The sequence below is a fragment of the Maylandia zebra genome, linkage group LG22, assembly GCF_041146795.1.
Source record: "Maylandia zebra isolate NMK-2024a linkage group LG22, Mzebra_GT3a, whole genome shotgun sequence".
NCBI lineage: Eukaryota > Metazoa > Chordata > Actinopteri > Cichliformes > Cichlidae > Maylandia > Maylandia zebra.
This window is the reverse complement of record NC_135187.1, coordinates 26,559,053-26,576,098: the sequence shown is the minus strand read 5'-3', so window position 1 is coordinate 26,576,098 and position 17,046 is coordinate 26,559,053. Positions and strand designations below refer to the sequence as shown.

The 17,046-nt window shown below is 42.6% G+C and overlaps 1 protein-coding gene and 1 long non-coding RNA gene across 2 annotated transcripts; one reads left to right on the top strand and one right to left on the bottom strand.

The window, feature by feature from the left end:
• The first annotated feature begins 491 nt into the window (after nt 1-491).
• LOC143414593 (uncharacterized) lies at nt 492-6,316 on the top strand. Its single transcript, XM_076879299.1, has 9 exons — nt 492-582; nt 1,479-1,540; nt 1,640-1,666; nt 1,766-1,798; nt 2,258-2,290; nt 2,962-2,994; nt 3,187-3,219; nt 5,347-5,388; nt 5,665-6,316. Exons 1-9 carry the CDS (start codon nt 572-574, stop codon nt 5,892-5,894), a joined length of 504 nt encoding a protein of 167 aa, XP_076735414.1. The 5' UTR covers nt 492-571; the 3' UTR covers nt 5,895-6,316.
• A 5,725-nt stretch (nt 6,317-12,041) lies between these two features.
• LOC143414500 (uncharacterized) lies at nt 12,042-12,668 on the bottom strand. Its single transcript, XR_013095112.1, has 3 exons — nt 12,532-12,668; nt 12,265-12,452; nt 12,042-12,166 (listed from the first exon to the last, which is right to left on the bottom strand). It is a non-coding gene; the product is annotated as an uncharacterized LOC143414500 (long non-coding RNA).
• Nucleotides 12,669-17,046: the final 4,378 nt, after the last annotated feature.

Sequence of the window (17,046 nt, the reverse complement as noted above, 5' to 3'; positions counted from 1 at the left end):
GTAGTGGGTCAAGACTGAGGGGGTCCTGGTCTGTAGTGGGCCAGGTTTCAAGTGAAGCATTGTTGTTCTGCTCTCACTATTGTTCAGGTTCTACTGGAGGATCTCAGTGTCTGAGTGAAATCTGGCCAGTGTGTGTGTCCCTCTGTCTCTCACTCTCTCTCAATCTCTACACACACACACACACACACACACACACACACACACACACACACACACACACACACACACACACACACACACACACACACACACACACTGTCTCTTTGAAATAATGTGAATTCATAAAGGTTGTCAAATTTCAGTCAAATCAACATTTCCAGACTTTAGGTCACCAGTGTCAGACTCATGGTCCTCATACATTCAGAAAAACTCACCTGGTTGGGAGTCTTCCTCTTCCTGTCTTTAACGCAGTAACCTGAAACTCTCGCACACACACTCTGACATTTAGGTCGATATATAAACTGCTGCAGAATCTCAGAACCTGACGATTCCTGCAGGGAAACACTGAAGTACTGTAAACAGTCAACCGTCTGCCTACCTGTACTGATCCCCTGTCTGACATCACATCACTATGCTCAACAGGTACGTCCATCCTCTCGTCTCAGTGTGTTTTTATTGTTTATTCTACAGAGTGAAACATTAATCAATAATATCAGGATATATTCTTGAAGCTTCCTGCTTGTTTCAGCTCTTCATTACTCTGTGTTAATGTTCTTCTTTGAGTTTGAAATTGCATTCCTACAAATTACATAAAACAATTTTAATATAAATTAACATGTAATTATTATATAGAGTGTATAACAGGGTTAACAACTTTTATTGCTTTTTAAAATTTCAGAATGCAAGAAGAAAACATTTTTTCTGCACCTGTACATCCAAAATAAAATAAAAGCATGTGTTATAAAATTTACATTAAAAAATATTATATTGAAAATGAGTTTAAAATTTTTTTTGTTTTTTGTTTTCATTTTAATTGTAAAAGCTGAGCTTATAAACTTTTTACTGCTCTAAAGAAAACTGAATTACAGTTAGCTTAATTTAAAACAAGCATTTAAAGAATTTATTCAAATCACTCGTGTTACATCACAGATAATGATGGTCTGACAGCTGATCAGCTGAAAGCTTAAAACAGATGCATTTCTTAGTTTGACCTGCAAGAAAAAAATATCCCTGATTTGTGTTTTTGTTCTTCAAATGTTAAATCAATACATGTATATTTTTCCTGAAGTTAATCTGATCCCAGTAAAAACAATGAAAACAGCAGAATCAGACTCGTTTATCCCCAGTGCCACCTTCAAAACAAATCAGGGCAGTTTTAAGGCCAGTTATTTTGAAGCATTAAATTTCAGAGGTCACACTGATGTGAAACTTAAACAGATTCATCCCAGATTTAAAGGTTTCTGACTTTGCACCAAAATGAGGCTTAAATGCCTTTTTTGCCTCAGGAAGTCAAACTGAATGTTGTATTTTTGTTGCAGGAACGTTGTTCTTCTGTTCTCTCTGTTCATCGTGCTGGTTGAGGGAGACATCGACTCCAGTGGTGGGGTTAAAAGTCATCTGTCTCTTCTGAATGACAATCTGAGTAAAATGTCACTGATGAACCTGCCTGCCCTCATGAAAGTGTTTCTTCACTTTGCAGATGCTGGAATACATGCCACATCGACAGGTAAATACCTCTGTGCTTTCTCACCTGTCTCTATTTCATCTCTGTACTATCTCACCTGTTTTTGTCTCACATGTATAATATTTTACCTCTCTCTGTCAGACAAAGATTCTACATCTGATGAAGCTCCTACAGGTTAGTATGTGTGGGGTTCGGGTGTGAATAATTTCTCGAATAAAATGGCTCAGTTCTTTGGTTTTATATGAAGAATATTTATTATTTTAAATATTGTAACACCAGGAGGTGGTGGTTAGCACTCTTGCCTCACAGCAAGAGGGTCCTGAGTTTAACTCCTGAGTTTCTGTGTGGAGTTTGCATGTTTTCCCCATGTTTGTCTCTCTGGATACTCCAGCTTCCTCCTACAGTCCAAAGACATGCAGTTAATTAGTGGGGTTTATTGATGACTGTGGGAATGTGACTGCTTAAAAACTGTCAAGTGAAACCTTGAATTACTTTTCTGCTCACATGGAGCACATCCATGAAACTGAGACATACCTGATACAAACATGGCAGAATTAGTGCCCCCCAGCAGGGCTGATTGTCGGCATCATTTCTGTTGAAGATTTTCTGAATGAAGTGTTGTTGTTGTTTCAGAGAGCATAAACGCCATCTCTCCTGATCACCCTGGTAAGAATCTCTGTTATTTTGAACTCAGACACAGCTGGAAAACACCTTTAAGCTCATGATATCAGTGTACGGAGTGTTAAAGTCTCGGTGAGAACAGAAATGGTCAGACTCCACCAACTTTGTGTATCCTGATCGACAATGTTAGGGTGAGTGAATCTAGACAACAGAAAGTATACTGAGTATACTGAACTGCCTTCATAGTACACCTGAGCTCATAGTTCTCCACAGAACTATGAGCTCAGGCACAGGCCTGAGCTCATTGTCTTGTGCTTCTCTGACATTTAACAACTGATGTGAGCAATAGTTTAAAATTGCTTCAGCAGGTCAATCTCAGGTGTATCTAAAAGTTACTGGAACAGTAACATGTCACAGTAAATCATGTTTCATCACTTTATCACATGTCTAAAATAAGCTTATGTAACCCCTCTCCCTTTGAGACGACTTCCTTTTGATTGGCTCTCCCTCACAAACAGAAGGGCTGAGCAACATGCTGGCAGAACCTCTGTCTGATATGAACTTCTGTCTCAAAAACATAAACTGACCTCATTGTTTGAAGCATATTTGATCTGAAGGTTAAGCACGGGAACTGGAGATTTCTGACTAGAAATAACAAGTTGAAGTTAAATCAAGACCAAAACACATCTAACACAAAAATTCTGTTCTGATTCCAGATGAATCACATTATTACGGAGGAGGACCTTCAGGTAGGTACACAATGATCATGATAGTGATGATGAAGATATAAGACGACAATCATCACGTGAACTCCTCACAGATGTTTTGCTTCTGACATGATTACATGACAATAGTACTGTAAGGTGTTTGGTCAGACCTGATGCTGTATCTCACCTATTTACCTGTTTAATGTTTTTTTTCTGTGTGTCAATGTGTTTCAGACGTCAGCAGCTCAAGTTCACAGGCAGCAGACCGTGAGAACGATTTTTACCTTAACTTGCTTTAGATCAGTTAGTGTTCGAAGAAACATACCTTCTGACTAATCAGAGCCGAAAAGTGATGTACAATAACATTAATTATTCATAGGTAACACACCCCAGGGAATACAGCTCCACCTAGTGGCAGGAGGAGATTAGGAGGAGAGACAACAGGATTTACTGCAAGCAGAATCAGAATCAGATTTGGCAGTTTATGTGGTGATTTGGTGCCTGGCTATTTATGTAAGAAACATAATAATCTGCCTCATGTAGTGATACAAAAAGGGACAGTAACCCATAGCTCTCTGGTCTCATTGCACATACACTACTGGTCAAAGGTTTGGGCAAACCTTCTAATTTAATGGTTTTTCTTTATTTTCATGACTATTTATGATGTAGATCATCAAAACTATGAATGAACATATATGGAATTAAGTTGTAAACAAAAAAGTGTGAAATAACTGAAAACATGTTTTATATTTTAGATTCTTCAAAATAGCCGCTCTTTGCTTTGATTACTTCTTTGCACACTCTTAGCATTCTCTTGTTGAGCTTCATGAGGTAGTCACCTGAAATGGTTTTTCAAGTCTTGAAGGAGTTCCCAGAGATACTGAGCACTCCTTGGCCCTTTTGCCTTTGCTCTGCGATATATCTCATTCCAAACCCTGTTGATTGGGTTTAGGTCAGGTGACTGTGGAGGCCAGCCCATCTGGTGCAGCACTCCATCATTCTCCATCTTGGTCAAATAGCCCCTACACAGCCTGGAGGTGTGTTTGGGGTAAAAAATAAATGATGGAGCGGCATGTTGCTGCAGGATGCTGTGGTAGCAACACTGGTTCAGTGTGCCTTCAGTTTTAATAAATGCCCAATAGCATCACCACTAAAGCATCCCCACACCAACACACCTCCTCCTCCATGCTTCACTGTGGGAACCATTCATCTCAGTTCCAAAGTGAAGGACCATCCATTTACCTGCATTGCACAAAGACACTGCAGGTGGACACAGATATCTTAAATTTAGACTCATCAGACCAAAGCACAGATTTTCACTGGTCTAATGTCAATTCCTTGTGTTTCTTGACCCAAACAAATCTCTTTAGCTTGTTTCTTTTCATTAATAGTGGATTCTCAGCAGCTATGTCCCCATAAAGGCCCAATTCATGCAGTCTCCTCTGAAGAGTTGATGTACAGATGTGTATGCTACTGGAACTAGAGGTGCTGGTATTTTGTGATTTCTGGGGATGATGACTTGGATAAATTTATCCTCAGCAGCAGGGGTGACTCTTGGTCTTCCTGGGGCAGTCCTCATGTGTGCCAGTTTCATTGTAGTGACTGATGTTTTTTGCGATTGCACTTGAGAATACATTCAAAGTTTTAGCAATTTTCCGGACTGATTGATCTTGTGTTCTTAAAGTAACTGTCACATTTCTTTACTTAGCTGATTGGTCCTTACCATAATATGAATTCTAACAGTTTTCAAATAGGGCTGTCAGCTGTGTACCAAGCTGACGTCTGCACAACACAACTGATGGTCCCTAACAGTGTTAAGAAGGCAAGAAAATCCACAAATGAACCCTGAAAAGGCTCACCTGTGTGGTGAAAACTATTTCAGGTGACTGCACCATAAAGCTCATTGAGAGAAGGCCAAGAGTGTGCAAAGAAGTAATCAATGCAAAGGGTGGCTACTTTGAGGATTCTTCAGTTATTCATCAATTTTTTCTTTGCTACATTATTCCATATATCTTGCTTCATATATTTGATGTCTTCAGTTTGTAGCTACAATGTAAAAACTTTTAAAAATAAGTACTGTACATGTAAATGTATGCTTTTTATTTTCAGTTCCAGTAATCAATCGTATAACAGCACCTGGTATGTCCCTATATATATATATATATATATATATATATATATATATATATATATATATATATATTATATGGACAAAGTACTGGTCAACCTTCTCTGCTATACTTAAATTCAGTGACATCTTTGGAACCAGCCATTATTTTACAAATGTCTGGATATGCAGACTGCATGGATAGCTGCTGGATTTTGAATTCATCAGCTGAAATTAAAAGATGATTGATTGCTTGATTGATTAATTAATTGATTGATTGATTGCAGAACCCGCTGTAGCTGCTCCAAACAGTGTGGAAGAGGAAGATGGTGAGACAATAATACTCTGATTCTCTAGACCAAAAAACAGTTTTCATATTGTGAACCACCAATACGTTAGCAAATAAATTAATATCTAACTTGTTTACCCAGCAGCCAGAGTCCATTGGAGGTGAAAACTTTGTGACTTTCGAAACTTCTTTCTGATTGTTTTTTTAGTATCAGTTCATGAGCAGAATTTTTTTTCTGTGAAGTTGTACGCCTTCTTTTTCTTTAAACAGTTTCAAACTTTGTTTTTTTTTGTTTGTTTTTGTTTTCCTTTTACAGATGACTCTGAAGAATCAGGGAAGAAAAAGTCCAGCTCTCGTTTGGCTAAACCGCGGAACTCCGCCCTCAACCACCAGAGTCCCAACCATGCCATTGAAAGCCCCGCCCTCCCACCACAGCCGGTAATCCCTCAGCCGGTAATCCCTCAGCCCATCATCCCTCAGCCCAAAACCCCGGTGAGGAGCCAAACGTCTAAGAGACGATCCAGGAACAACCGCCGCCAGATATAGAACATCAGCAGTCACAGTTAGAACACAATGTTAAACCAAATAAAACCCAAACGCACACAGATCTGTCACATGATTAACGCAGACTCATACCACACATGAACTCACCTGAACACTCACAGCAGGTTGACATTTACCTTCAATTCGCTAGAATCACCAAGCCATTGATTTATTCCAGGGTTGAGTGAAACTGCTGTCCAGAATCCAGGGGTCATATTCATTATATACTACAGGTAAACTTCACGGAAAAAAAGTATTGGTCCACTTAGACTCTTAAGGTGTTTTAAAATATTTAACATTATTATTGTGCTCTGAATCAGAAGTTGTAAAAATTTGGCTTACAAAAAACAAATACACGAAAGACACGATGTCTTTTCTTTTCACACAGAAAAAATTCAGAGAAAACAAAATTTGTCAAACCGCGTGACAACTGCTTGGCTGCCAGATGTTTGGGGCAGGAGCAAGAAATGTAAGAACAGGTAGAAGGTTTTGGGTTCTTGCCCAGTGATTAACATGGGGAACTTGGATTAATTTTACGACTAGGTGCTTGATTGACTGTATGTTTACTCTGTGTAAGGAGGAAAACGAAACAGAGCTCAATTTAACTGGAATGAACACAGCAGGTGTGAAAATCTTCATCTTTTTAATTCAGGTGTTTTCAATTCCGTTATCACAGGTGTATGTAATCTAGCCATGCAGTCTGCCTTTACAAACATTTGTGAAAGAATGGCTCATTCCAAAGAACTGAATTTAAGTATACCACTACATCAGGATACCACATTTGCAACAAGTCAGAATTTCTTCCCTTTAGATGTTCTGTGTCATCTGTAATGTACTACTGTTATTGCAAAGTGGAAGCATTTAAGAACCACAGCAGGTCAACCATGAAGTGTCAGACCAAGTTTTATCTTTGGCCCTAATGTATTTCATTAGCTTTGACCCCTGGATCAAGCAGACCTCGGAGTATTAAACCTGCTCTTTGCTGTTTTTATTCTTTCTTTTATATGTGTGTTCCTGAAACATTTAAACATTTGTGATGGGAATTTCTTTTGATTGTTTCATTTATCAGATTTAAATAAAGTTAAACTGAACATGAACTGTGGACCTTGTGATGCTGTAGCTGTTATAGGTACTGTGCTACAGTGGTTTATCTAACAGACTCCAATTTGTTCATGTAAATGGAGAGTCCTCTTCACACACTAAGGTTAATAATGGTGTTCCACAGGGTTCTGTGCTAGGATCAATTCTGTTTACATTATACATGCTTCCCTTAGGCAGCATCATTAGAAGGCATGGCATAAATTTTCACTGCTATGCCGATGATACCCAACTTTATTTATCCATGAAGCCAGATAACACATACAGATTAGTTTAACTACAGAAATATTTTAAAGATGTAAAGACCTGGGTGACCTCATATTTTTTTGCTTCTAAATGCAATTAAAACTGAGGATATTGTACCTAGCCCTCTCAGAAATATAGTACCTAACCAAATACTTACTCTGGATAGCATTACCGTGGCCTCCAGTAACACGGTGAGGAATATTGGAGTCATTTGTGACCAGAATATGTCCTTCAATGCGCATATTAAATAAATAGGTAAGTCTGCTTTATTGTGTTTATATTTCTAAAATTAGAAGTTCATGCATTTATTACTTCTAGGCTACTGGGCTATTGTAGCATGTTATTATCAGTATGTCATAGAAATCTCCCTGAAAAGCCTTCAGTTGATCCAAAATCTGCAGCTACAGCTGCAGCAAGAGTACTGACAGGGACTAGAAAGAGAGAGCATATTTCTCCTATAATGTCTTTTGTTCATTAGCTCCCTGTTAAATCCACAGTCACAATCAAATTTAAAATCCTTCTCATTACATACAAGGTCTTCAATAATCATTTTATCTTAATGACCTCATTGTACGGTATCACCCTATTAGAGTTGAAAGCAAAGATGATTATTTAACAAGTAATTTTAGTTTTATATATTTATGTTATGTATTGTGTTACCAGACATAAAAAAATCCTGAAGAGGTGTTCCTCACAGTGTTACTGGTGGCATGTTCAGGAGGTAGAGCAGGTCATCTGCTAATTGGAAGGTGGTTCGATCCTTGGCTGCTGTACATGCCACATCTCCTTTGGCAAGATACTTACCTCAAGTTGATCCCCGATGCATCTATAGGAGTAACACTTACATTGAAAAAGCATAGCAAAAAGTGTTTGTGTGAATGAGGCAAGTTGTGTAGTGTGCTCAGTCACAGAAAAGCACTGTATTATAACCAGTCAACCACTTATCAGAGCTAAAAAGGGAACTCATTGGAGGAGGGACATTCCCCATGAGACACAAGGAAATAGAAAATAATTAATGTGTGGTATGTTCTGCATTTATATGTATATACATATATCAGAGGTTCATGGTTTGTACTCATGGGTTGTTTAACAAGATATTACCTCTTTCATACAGTCCCTGAGGCAACCTGTAGCACCTCCCGGGGGAGGAAAAATGAAAATGGAAGGATTCAGGGAGTCTCACGTGGCAAATGGGGGTTTACACTGTGTGTCTGTGTGCTGGTTTTTAAACATGCTTGTTTGCTTGATGGTTGTTGCTGCAGAAACGAATCAATAGCCTCTCCACATGCTTGCAGTGTGTTATCAGTGAAGGTAGCAACAGACAGGGAGAGTCTGGCTGTGATCCGGGTTTCTAACATCATTTCAGATCTACAGGGTGTTCAAAACACACTCAGGCTTCTCAGTTACAAGACTCAGTTTTTTTTTTTGTTTGTTTGTTTTTTTTTTTTTTTATCTCCGGAGATTAAAAATCTCTTGATAAGTGGTTCTTGGCTAAGACACACAGCAGTACAATCAGCAGTGTTTATACAGACTAATAATACACACAAGTACCCACAGCAAACAGCACAAAATAAGTTTACACAGATATCTGACACCAAAACTAAAATCAAAATTCCAAAACTTAAAGGTGAAAGAAATTTAATGCACCAGAATAATTCACAGTTATACTGTCTGCAGCCTCGAGATCACTAGAATAAATCTAATAAATAATTTTTCTGAGAACAGCTCAGGAGGACAGAGCTGCAAATTTTCCAGATTCACTATGAACTACTGAGGACAGACAGAAGGAGTCTTTGGAAAGTGACAAAAGTTGTTTTTTGTTTCCTTTCTGTCTTCCTGTCTCTCTTCATCGCTTTGGTTCCCGTTGGTGTCTCAGCCTTTGGATTCCTTGACTGAAGGCTTTGTTTCTGTAGGTCCTCTCTGAGCTATACATGCTTCTCTCCTATGCGCTCTGTTTTTGGTTCTCTCATTGGGCAGCCTCTGACCACTCTACCTGACACATCTGTTTCCTGTGTTGGTTCTAACATGTTTTCTTTTCACTTGCTACATGTAAGATATTTTTCTTAGCTCTTCAGTTGAATTAAATTGTATATATACAGTGCCAAATCACAACAACAGCCTGTGGAGGTAAGCACAGATGACATGGAGCTCTTAGTTCTCACTCCTGCTTTATTACTCTCCTCACATCAACTGAACATATCGCGCCACAAAACACAGCAACACACTTCCTCAACACTGGGTGTGAGTGTGGGGTTCTCCTAAAGGAAAAAACAGAATCCATCAGCCTGGTGGTAGGTGGGCGGCCGCGGCGGGGCCTGGGCCGGAACCACCTGATCATCCTGCAGAACATGCGCAGGCTTAAGTGTTTCAACAGAGACAACCTCCTGCCGACCTCCAAAGTCCAAAAGGAAATGTTTTTGGCCCGGTTTAATAACCCTGTACGGCCCGTCATACAGTGAACGCAGTGGAGTTCTATGGGCATCGGAGTACAGAGAGAAGCTGGATGGCTTCTACTCTTCTGCTGACCCCAGGCGGATGTGGCAAGGCCTGCAGCACATCACAGAGTATAGGGTCACCACCAGCACCATCAGCTCTACAGGCAGTCTTCTGGATGATCTCAATGCATTCTACACCCGCTTCGAGACCTCCCAGACCCTTCAGACCCCCCAGACCTCCCCGACCCCCCATGTCTTCCAGACCTGCCAGAACCCCCAGACTACCCACCCCCGCCAGCGGTCACAATAGACCAGGTGCACAAAGCCCTGAGGAGGATCAACCCCCGCAAGGCAGCAGGACCAGACAACATCCCGGGATGGGCTCTTAAATCATGTGCCAATGAGATGGCGGAGGTTCTTACCTCCATCTTCAACCTCTTCCTCAGCCAGAACACTGTCCCCACATGCTTCAAGACTACAACCATCATCCCTCTCCCCAAGACAAGCCCAGCCACCTGCCTGAACGACTATAGACCAGTTGCACTCACTCCAATCATTGTGAAGTGTTTTGAGAGAGTGGTGCTGGCCTACATCCAGAGCAGCATCACAGACACTCTGGACCTCCTGCCATATGCCTACCGGTCCAATAGGTCCACGTCAGACACTATCGCTGCTGCCCTTCACTATTCATTCTCCCACCTGTAAAACAAAGAATCAGGGTACTTTTTGTTGATTACAGCGCCGCTTTCAATACTGTTATCCCACACAAACTCACTCACAAGCTGGCAACACTCGGCCTGCACCCCGCCCTATGTGACTGGCTACAGGACGTTTTGACTGAGAGGCCTCAGTCTGTCAGGATCGGCAACAGGACTTCAGCCAGCATTATTACAAACACTGGCATCCCACAAGGTTGCATCCTCAGCCCCATCCTCTACACCCTGTACACCCATGACTGTGTCGCCTCCAACAAAGACAACATAATTTTGAAGTTCGCGGACGACACTGCAGTGATCGGTCGCATCACTGGAGGGGACGAAGCGGCTTATAGGAGAGAGGTGGCCGGTCTGGTGTGAGGACAACTCTCACGGCAGCTGTCGGAGGAAGAGGTGGGCGAAGAGGTATCCTCCATCATCCGGTCCGAGTAAGGACAACATGTTCTCCATGAGCTCCAGAGCCGTGCCACCACCCAGGCCTGAGAAGGAGAGAAGCTTTTCGGCACGCTCTGTGTCGGAGAGGGCATATGCCGAAGAAGCAGCCCCTTAAGGACAGCGTATTTCCCTTGAGCGGGTGGGTCCCAGAGGAGGGTCATCGCGCGATGGGTGGCTAGCGGGTCCAGCAAGGCCACCACATGGTGATACTTCATGTCGTCAGCCGAGATGCCGTGAAGGGCAAACTGTGCCTCCACATGCACGAACCACGACGGGGGATCGTGGAGCCAAAAGTCCGGCAGCTTCAGCGCCACAGCAAAAGCAGCTGCAGCTGCAGCAGGAGGTGGTGGACCAACGGCTGCTGATGCATCCAGAGCGGAGCCGGCGCCATCCTTGACCTGTAGCATGTTCGAGTCTGGAGTCACCAATGTGGAGGTAAGCACAGACAACACGGAGCTCTTAGTTCTCACTCCTGCTTTATTACTCTCCTCACATCAACTGAACACATTGCGCCACAAAACACAGCAACACACTTCCTCAACACTGGGTGTGAGTGGAGCTCTCTAGTGGTCCACCACAGCCTATATTTTAAGGTAGACCCTAAAATACTACATGAAGAGAAAAACCCAACAATCATATGACCCCCTATCAGTAAGCACTTTGGCGACAGTGGGAAAGGAAACCTCCCTTTTAACAGGAAAGAACCTTTGGCAAAACCAGGCTTAGGGAGTGACCGGTTGGGGTGAGAGAAGGAAGATATGACAAACGACATGCTGTGGAAGAGAGCCAGAGATAATGCCTACAGGCTCCTGCTGAAATCTAAATACATGAAACAAACTGACCTTTATTGGCACAGAAACAACTCAGTTCTACCTGTCTGCAAGTGCTTACTTTACTTATATTGGATTTGGACACCTTGCATTAACATATTACCATAAACAGGTCTTATTTGGTGTTCATTTAGTGTACTTTATTTGGTGCTTCCCAGCAGGAAGACTTCATGACAGAGACAGTATGAAACTTCATCTTCAAAGTAATACCTTCCATTTTGTAAAGCTGGCATTGTTTAACATATTTCTGAAACATGATCAGTCTTTGACTTGGAAAAGTTCAGAGGTCACTACCAAAACATTTAGTTTTTAGGTGAGATTTGTCACAATGGCCACAGGCCGATAGCTAAATTGGACTCAAATGCAGATAACCACAACAGAGACGGCTCGCACGTTTTACAGTGTTTGTTTATTAGATCAACAGGTGAATTTGTGGCAAAGTGTTGCTAATGGTGTGGCCGTGGGTCAGTGGGGTGAACGGGGAATTGGCAGGTAGCGACGGGGACGGAGTGCGTCTGGGAAGAAAAAAAGAACGGGGTTAAGAAGGCGGCAAGCATAGGGTATTTAGCAGAGGTGGTTATGACTGATAATGCTTATGGATAGTTGGGGTAACCTTGGCTTTGAGGGAGAGGTGGTGAGGATCCAGGTGAGTAGTGGCAAAGGCTGGCTGACCTGAGTTCTGCTGTGTCCAAGGTGGTGAGTGGTGGCCGGAGGGCAGGCAGGTGAGGTCCTTTGTATTGCCCCAGAATGCGAGGTTAATCCGAGGAGCTCTGGGGGTTGAAGGCAGTGGCAAAGAAGGTCCTGGAAAACAATGCGAGGTCATTGACAAACTGGTGTTGAAGAAGAGGCTCAGTGGAGCTTAAATCTTCAACCTGATTACCCAGAATCAGCCTAAGGTGTGCAGGACTGCAGGAGGGATGATGGCTCCACCCAGGGGTGGAGACCAAGGAACTCAGGTGCCTGATGGAACTTTCCAGTCAAACCTCCAGATCCTGAAAAGATTGAGGATGTGCAGCTCTGCCTGTAATGTGAGTAAACAGTTCACGTGCACATTTATCATTTAATGTAATATTTAATGTGTCAATCAGGATGTCAGTGACACTATGACCTGATACCAATAAAACATACATGGATTTATTTACAATTAATCTGGTTAATTACATTCTTGTTTCATTTTGGAACAAAGATGTTGTGTTAATAAAGTTTATTTGAACTTCATTGTTTGGTTTAAAACAGTTTCTGGTGCTGTTCAGTTGATTATCAAAGTGAAGTGAACACAGAGCTCATTAGAGGCTGTTAGCATGCCCTTGCACACACACACACACACACACACATACACACAGACACGCCCACACACATACACAGATACACAGTCTGCAGTAGCAGATTTATGGCTTTCTTTGTGTTTTGCTGTTTTTTGTCCTCAGTTGAACTCGACTGAATCTGAAAAGCCAGATTTTTGGTTTTCTGTTTTAATTTTCAAAGCTCATCGTGGCCACTAAACAAAGGTTGAAGTTCAAAGAAACAACACAAATATAAAAAAAACTTCTCTTTTTAACTTCAATAAATAAATCTGACTATGCTCAAATCAGACTTTCACCCCTGTATTTTACTGTACATGACTAACACTGTCAGGTTCCTCTCTGTTAAAAGGGAGTTTTTCGCTCCTCACTGTTGCCAAAGTGCTTGCTGGTAGAGGGTCAAATGATCGTTGGGGTTTTCTCTGTATTATTGCAGGGTCTTTACTAACAGAATGTTTTTTCTCTCCTTATTTTAGCAGCTGCTGGGGGCCTGGAGAAGGCGGATCTGTCCAAGGCAGAGAAAGTGACGGATGGGCAAGGGTTGAGCTGAGTGAACACGCCGATTAAATGTAGAGTCACAAAAATAAGAATAAAAAGTGTGAAAGAGAAAACACATTCATCTGCTGTGTGTCAAGGTGTTGCGCTGGAAAGGGTGGCCAAAGTGCTACAAGGGTTCAAGGTTCAAGGTTCTTTATTATTTGTCACATGCATAGTTATACAAGTATAACACACAGTGAAATGTAGCCTGACACGCTCCTTGACATGTGCAAAAATTGGGGGGGGGTGTAGAGGAAGAACACACATATAGTATATACACTGGGTGAATGTGCAGTAGTAGCAGCAAGCAGGTGAATTCTGTACATTAATATGAATAGACATCTGACTATTTTACAGGATAGACAATATAAACATATTTAAAATTAAAGGAATTGAAATGTACATTGTGCCTTGGTTTAGTGTCTGGAAGAGAGTCGTGTCTCAGTCAATTATAGATGATGTGAGAGGGCGGGTGTGTGTGTTTAGGGCACGGATGGCTTGGGGATAGAAGCTCCTCTTGAGTCTCTCTGTCCTTGCCCGGAAGATGCGGAACCTTCTACCAGATTGCAGAAGTTGGAACAGTTTGTTGCCAGGATGGGACGGGTCCTTCAGTATCTGCGCTGCTCTAGTCCGGCATCTCCTGGTGTAGGTGTCCTGAAGCGGGGGGAGAGCAATCCTGCAGCAGCGTTCTGCTGTACGGATCACTCTCTGGAGAGCTTTTTGGTCCTTCACACAGCTGTTCCCGAACCACGATGTCATGTTCTGTGTGAGGATGCTCTCCACAGCGCCTGTATAGAAAATCCTGAGGATCTTTGGAGAGACCCTGAACTTCCTCAGTTGTCGTAGGTGATACAGGCGCTGCCTAGCCTTTTTGGTCTGGACCTGAATGTGGGCAGCCCATGTCAGGTCTGAGGAGATGTGGACACCAAGATACTTGAAGGACTGCACCCTCTCCACTGGAGCTCCATTGATGATAATGGGCTTGTAGTCTCTGTGCTGACCCCTTCTGAAGTCCACCACCAGCTCCTTGGTCTTGCTGACGTTCAGCTGGAGGTGGTTGTCCTGGCACCACGATGCCAGATTCTTCACTTCATCCATGTAGGCCGCCTCATCGTTGTTGGAGATGGCACCCAACATCACTGTGTCGTCAGCAAACTTCACAATGGTATTGGAGCCATGGGTGGCCACACAGTCTGAAGTGTAGAGGGAGTAGAGCAGTGGCGAGAGGACACATCCCTGAGGTGCTCCTGTGTTGATGGTGATGCTGTTGGAGAAGCACCTGCCCACCCTCACCACCTGAGTTCTGCCAGTGAGGAAGTCCAACACCCATGCACACAGACGGCTGTTAAGTCCCAGATCCCTCAGCGTTGTGAACAGTCTGCAGGGCACTATTGTGTTAAACGCTGAACTGTAATCAACAAACAGCATTCGCACATAGTTACCCTGTTTCTTGTCCACGTGGCTGAGAGTGGTGTGTAGGACGTGGGCGATGGCATCCTCTGTGGATCTGTTGGATCTGTAGGCGAACTGCAGCGGATCTGTGGTGTCTGGGATGGAGGAGGAGATGATGTTCTTCAGCAGCCTCTCAAACACCTTCATTACTACCGAGGTCAGTGCAACTGGCCGGTAATCGTTCAGGGATGAGGGTTTGCTGTTCTTGGGCACAGGGATGATGGTGGATCTTTTGAAGCATGTGGGGACCACAGACTTCGCCAGGGACTCGTTGAAGATGTAAGTGAACACACCTGCTAGCTGGTTAGCACAGCAGCGCCACCGGTGGGAAGGTTGGGGGATCGATCCCCGTCTCCTCTAGCTGTAAGCCACAGGAACCATCAGTAAGGTCTTAGCTTAACTGTTGTTAAATCTTCTGCACGGAAACAGTTTGATATCACCTTTACTGACTTGTAAGGAATTTCCTGTGGCTGGGATTGAGCAGTCAGACCGGAGTTAGCTGCATGGCCACATTCCTCAGGCTGCTCTCTGCAGCACCTCAACACTATTCACACCCTCTACCATACCTTTATATGCTGCTGTTATAGCCCTAAAGTATAATGACTGGTGATTTGTGGCACAAAGTGATACAAAGTGATACGCACGCCGTATGAGGCCGCTTTGTAGGCGCTCATATCGCCAGTGGCGAGACCCGCGTTGTAGGAGGCGGTCCTGGCGTTTACTGCAGTGCGGATCGATCTGTCCATCCACGGTTTCTGGTTTGGGAATGTGGTGACTCTCGCAGTGGGGATAATCTCCTCCGCTAGCATATTGACGAAGCATACTGCTACTTCCGTAAACTCGTTGATGTCGACTGCGCATGCTCTGAACATGTCCCAGTCTACGTCGTTGAGTGGGTCCTGTAGCGTAGCTTCTGATTGGGCAGTCCACCGTTTTACTTCCTTCGTGGTCACGTCTTCCCTCCGTATGCTTTGTTTATACTGGGGAATGAGGAAGATGGCGTTGTGGTCAGACTTCCCAACAGCCGGGTGTGGTAAACATGCTGGTAAAAGTTTGGCATGACTTGTCTGAGGTTCGCTTTGTTAAAGTCTCCTGCTACAATGAGGGCTGCGCCCGGGTCCTTGTTACAATAACTTTAGCTATTCTAACTACTGCTAGCTTGAAGGCCTGCGGTACTTAGCCGATTAATAGAGGTAGGTTGATCATATTTAAGATTGAAGCATTAATTAATGGTAGGACTGATAAAGGTAGGGGTCTAACAGACATGTTGATGGTTTGGAGGAAGGAATTACTGAAGTTAGATCAGAAGTGTCAGGGTTAGTGCTGTGGCAGGCAGGACGAGGACCCAATTGCTGGACTCAGAACACAAGAGGGGTAAACTAAGAGAGGAAACAAAAACCTAACACAGGAAACTAGAAACTAAGATCTAAGAGTGTAGGAAACTAGAACCTGGGAAACTAGAAATGAGGAGACAAATGAACATTAAGACAAAGGAGACTAGATGTGAAACGTAGAATACAGAGGAAGAACAGTAACCTAGGGATTAGAAACTATTAAAGCACAAGCAGAACCATGAACAACAATAAATCAAAGAATATTAATTAAACCTGAAACAGTGTGTGACAAAAAGATCAACTGGAGAAAAAAAATCTAAACAAATATCAATGGCATTGAAAGCAGCTGTACATTATGTTGTGTCTGTGAGATTGTTATGAGTTTTCTCTAATGCTTAAAATTTTATTTGTGAAGCCATTTCTAGTTAATGTTAAAAGAATGGTTCTCTCAATAGTGTTCTGACTTTTTGTCAGCCTGGCTAGAGTGCTATTGGCCATTTATTTTACATGAATTTCTTTCTTCCTAATTATGTCCCTTCATCTATTTTCTTACCATATTAATTTTACCTTCCTCTGTCTTTTCCTCACTCTTTTATTGGGACTGCTGTTCCTCATCCAGCACTTCTTCATAGCTAATGTTAGCAACAGCTGCCTCTTGTGATGGCAAGGGCTTTATATTAGTTGTTGTTGGTGCTACTGTTGACTATGCAGCTGCTAAAGTTACATGTTTCTGCATCTGTTTCTAGTTTCTTTCTTTCTCTCAGCTTTTCA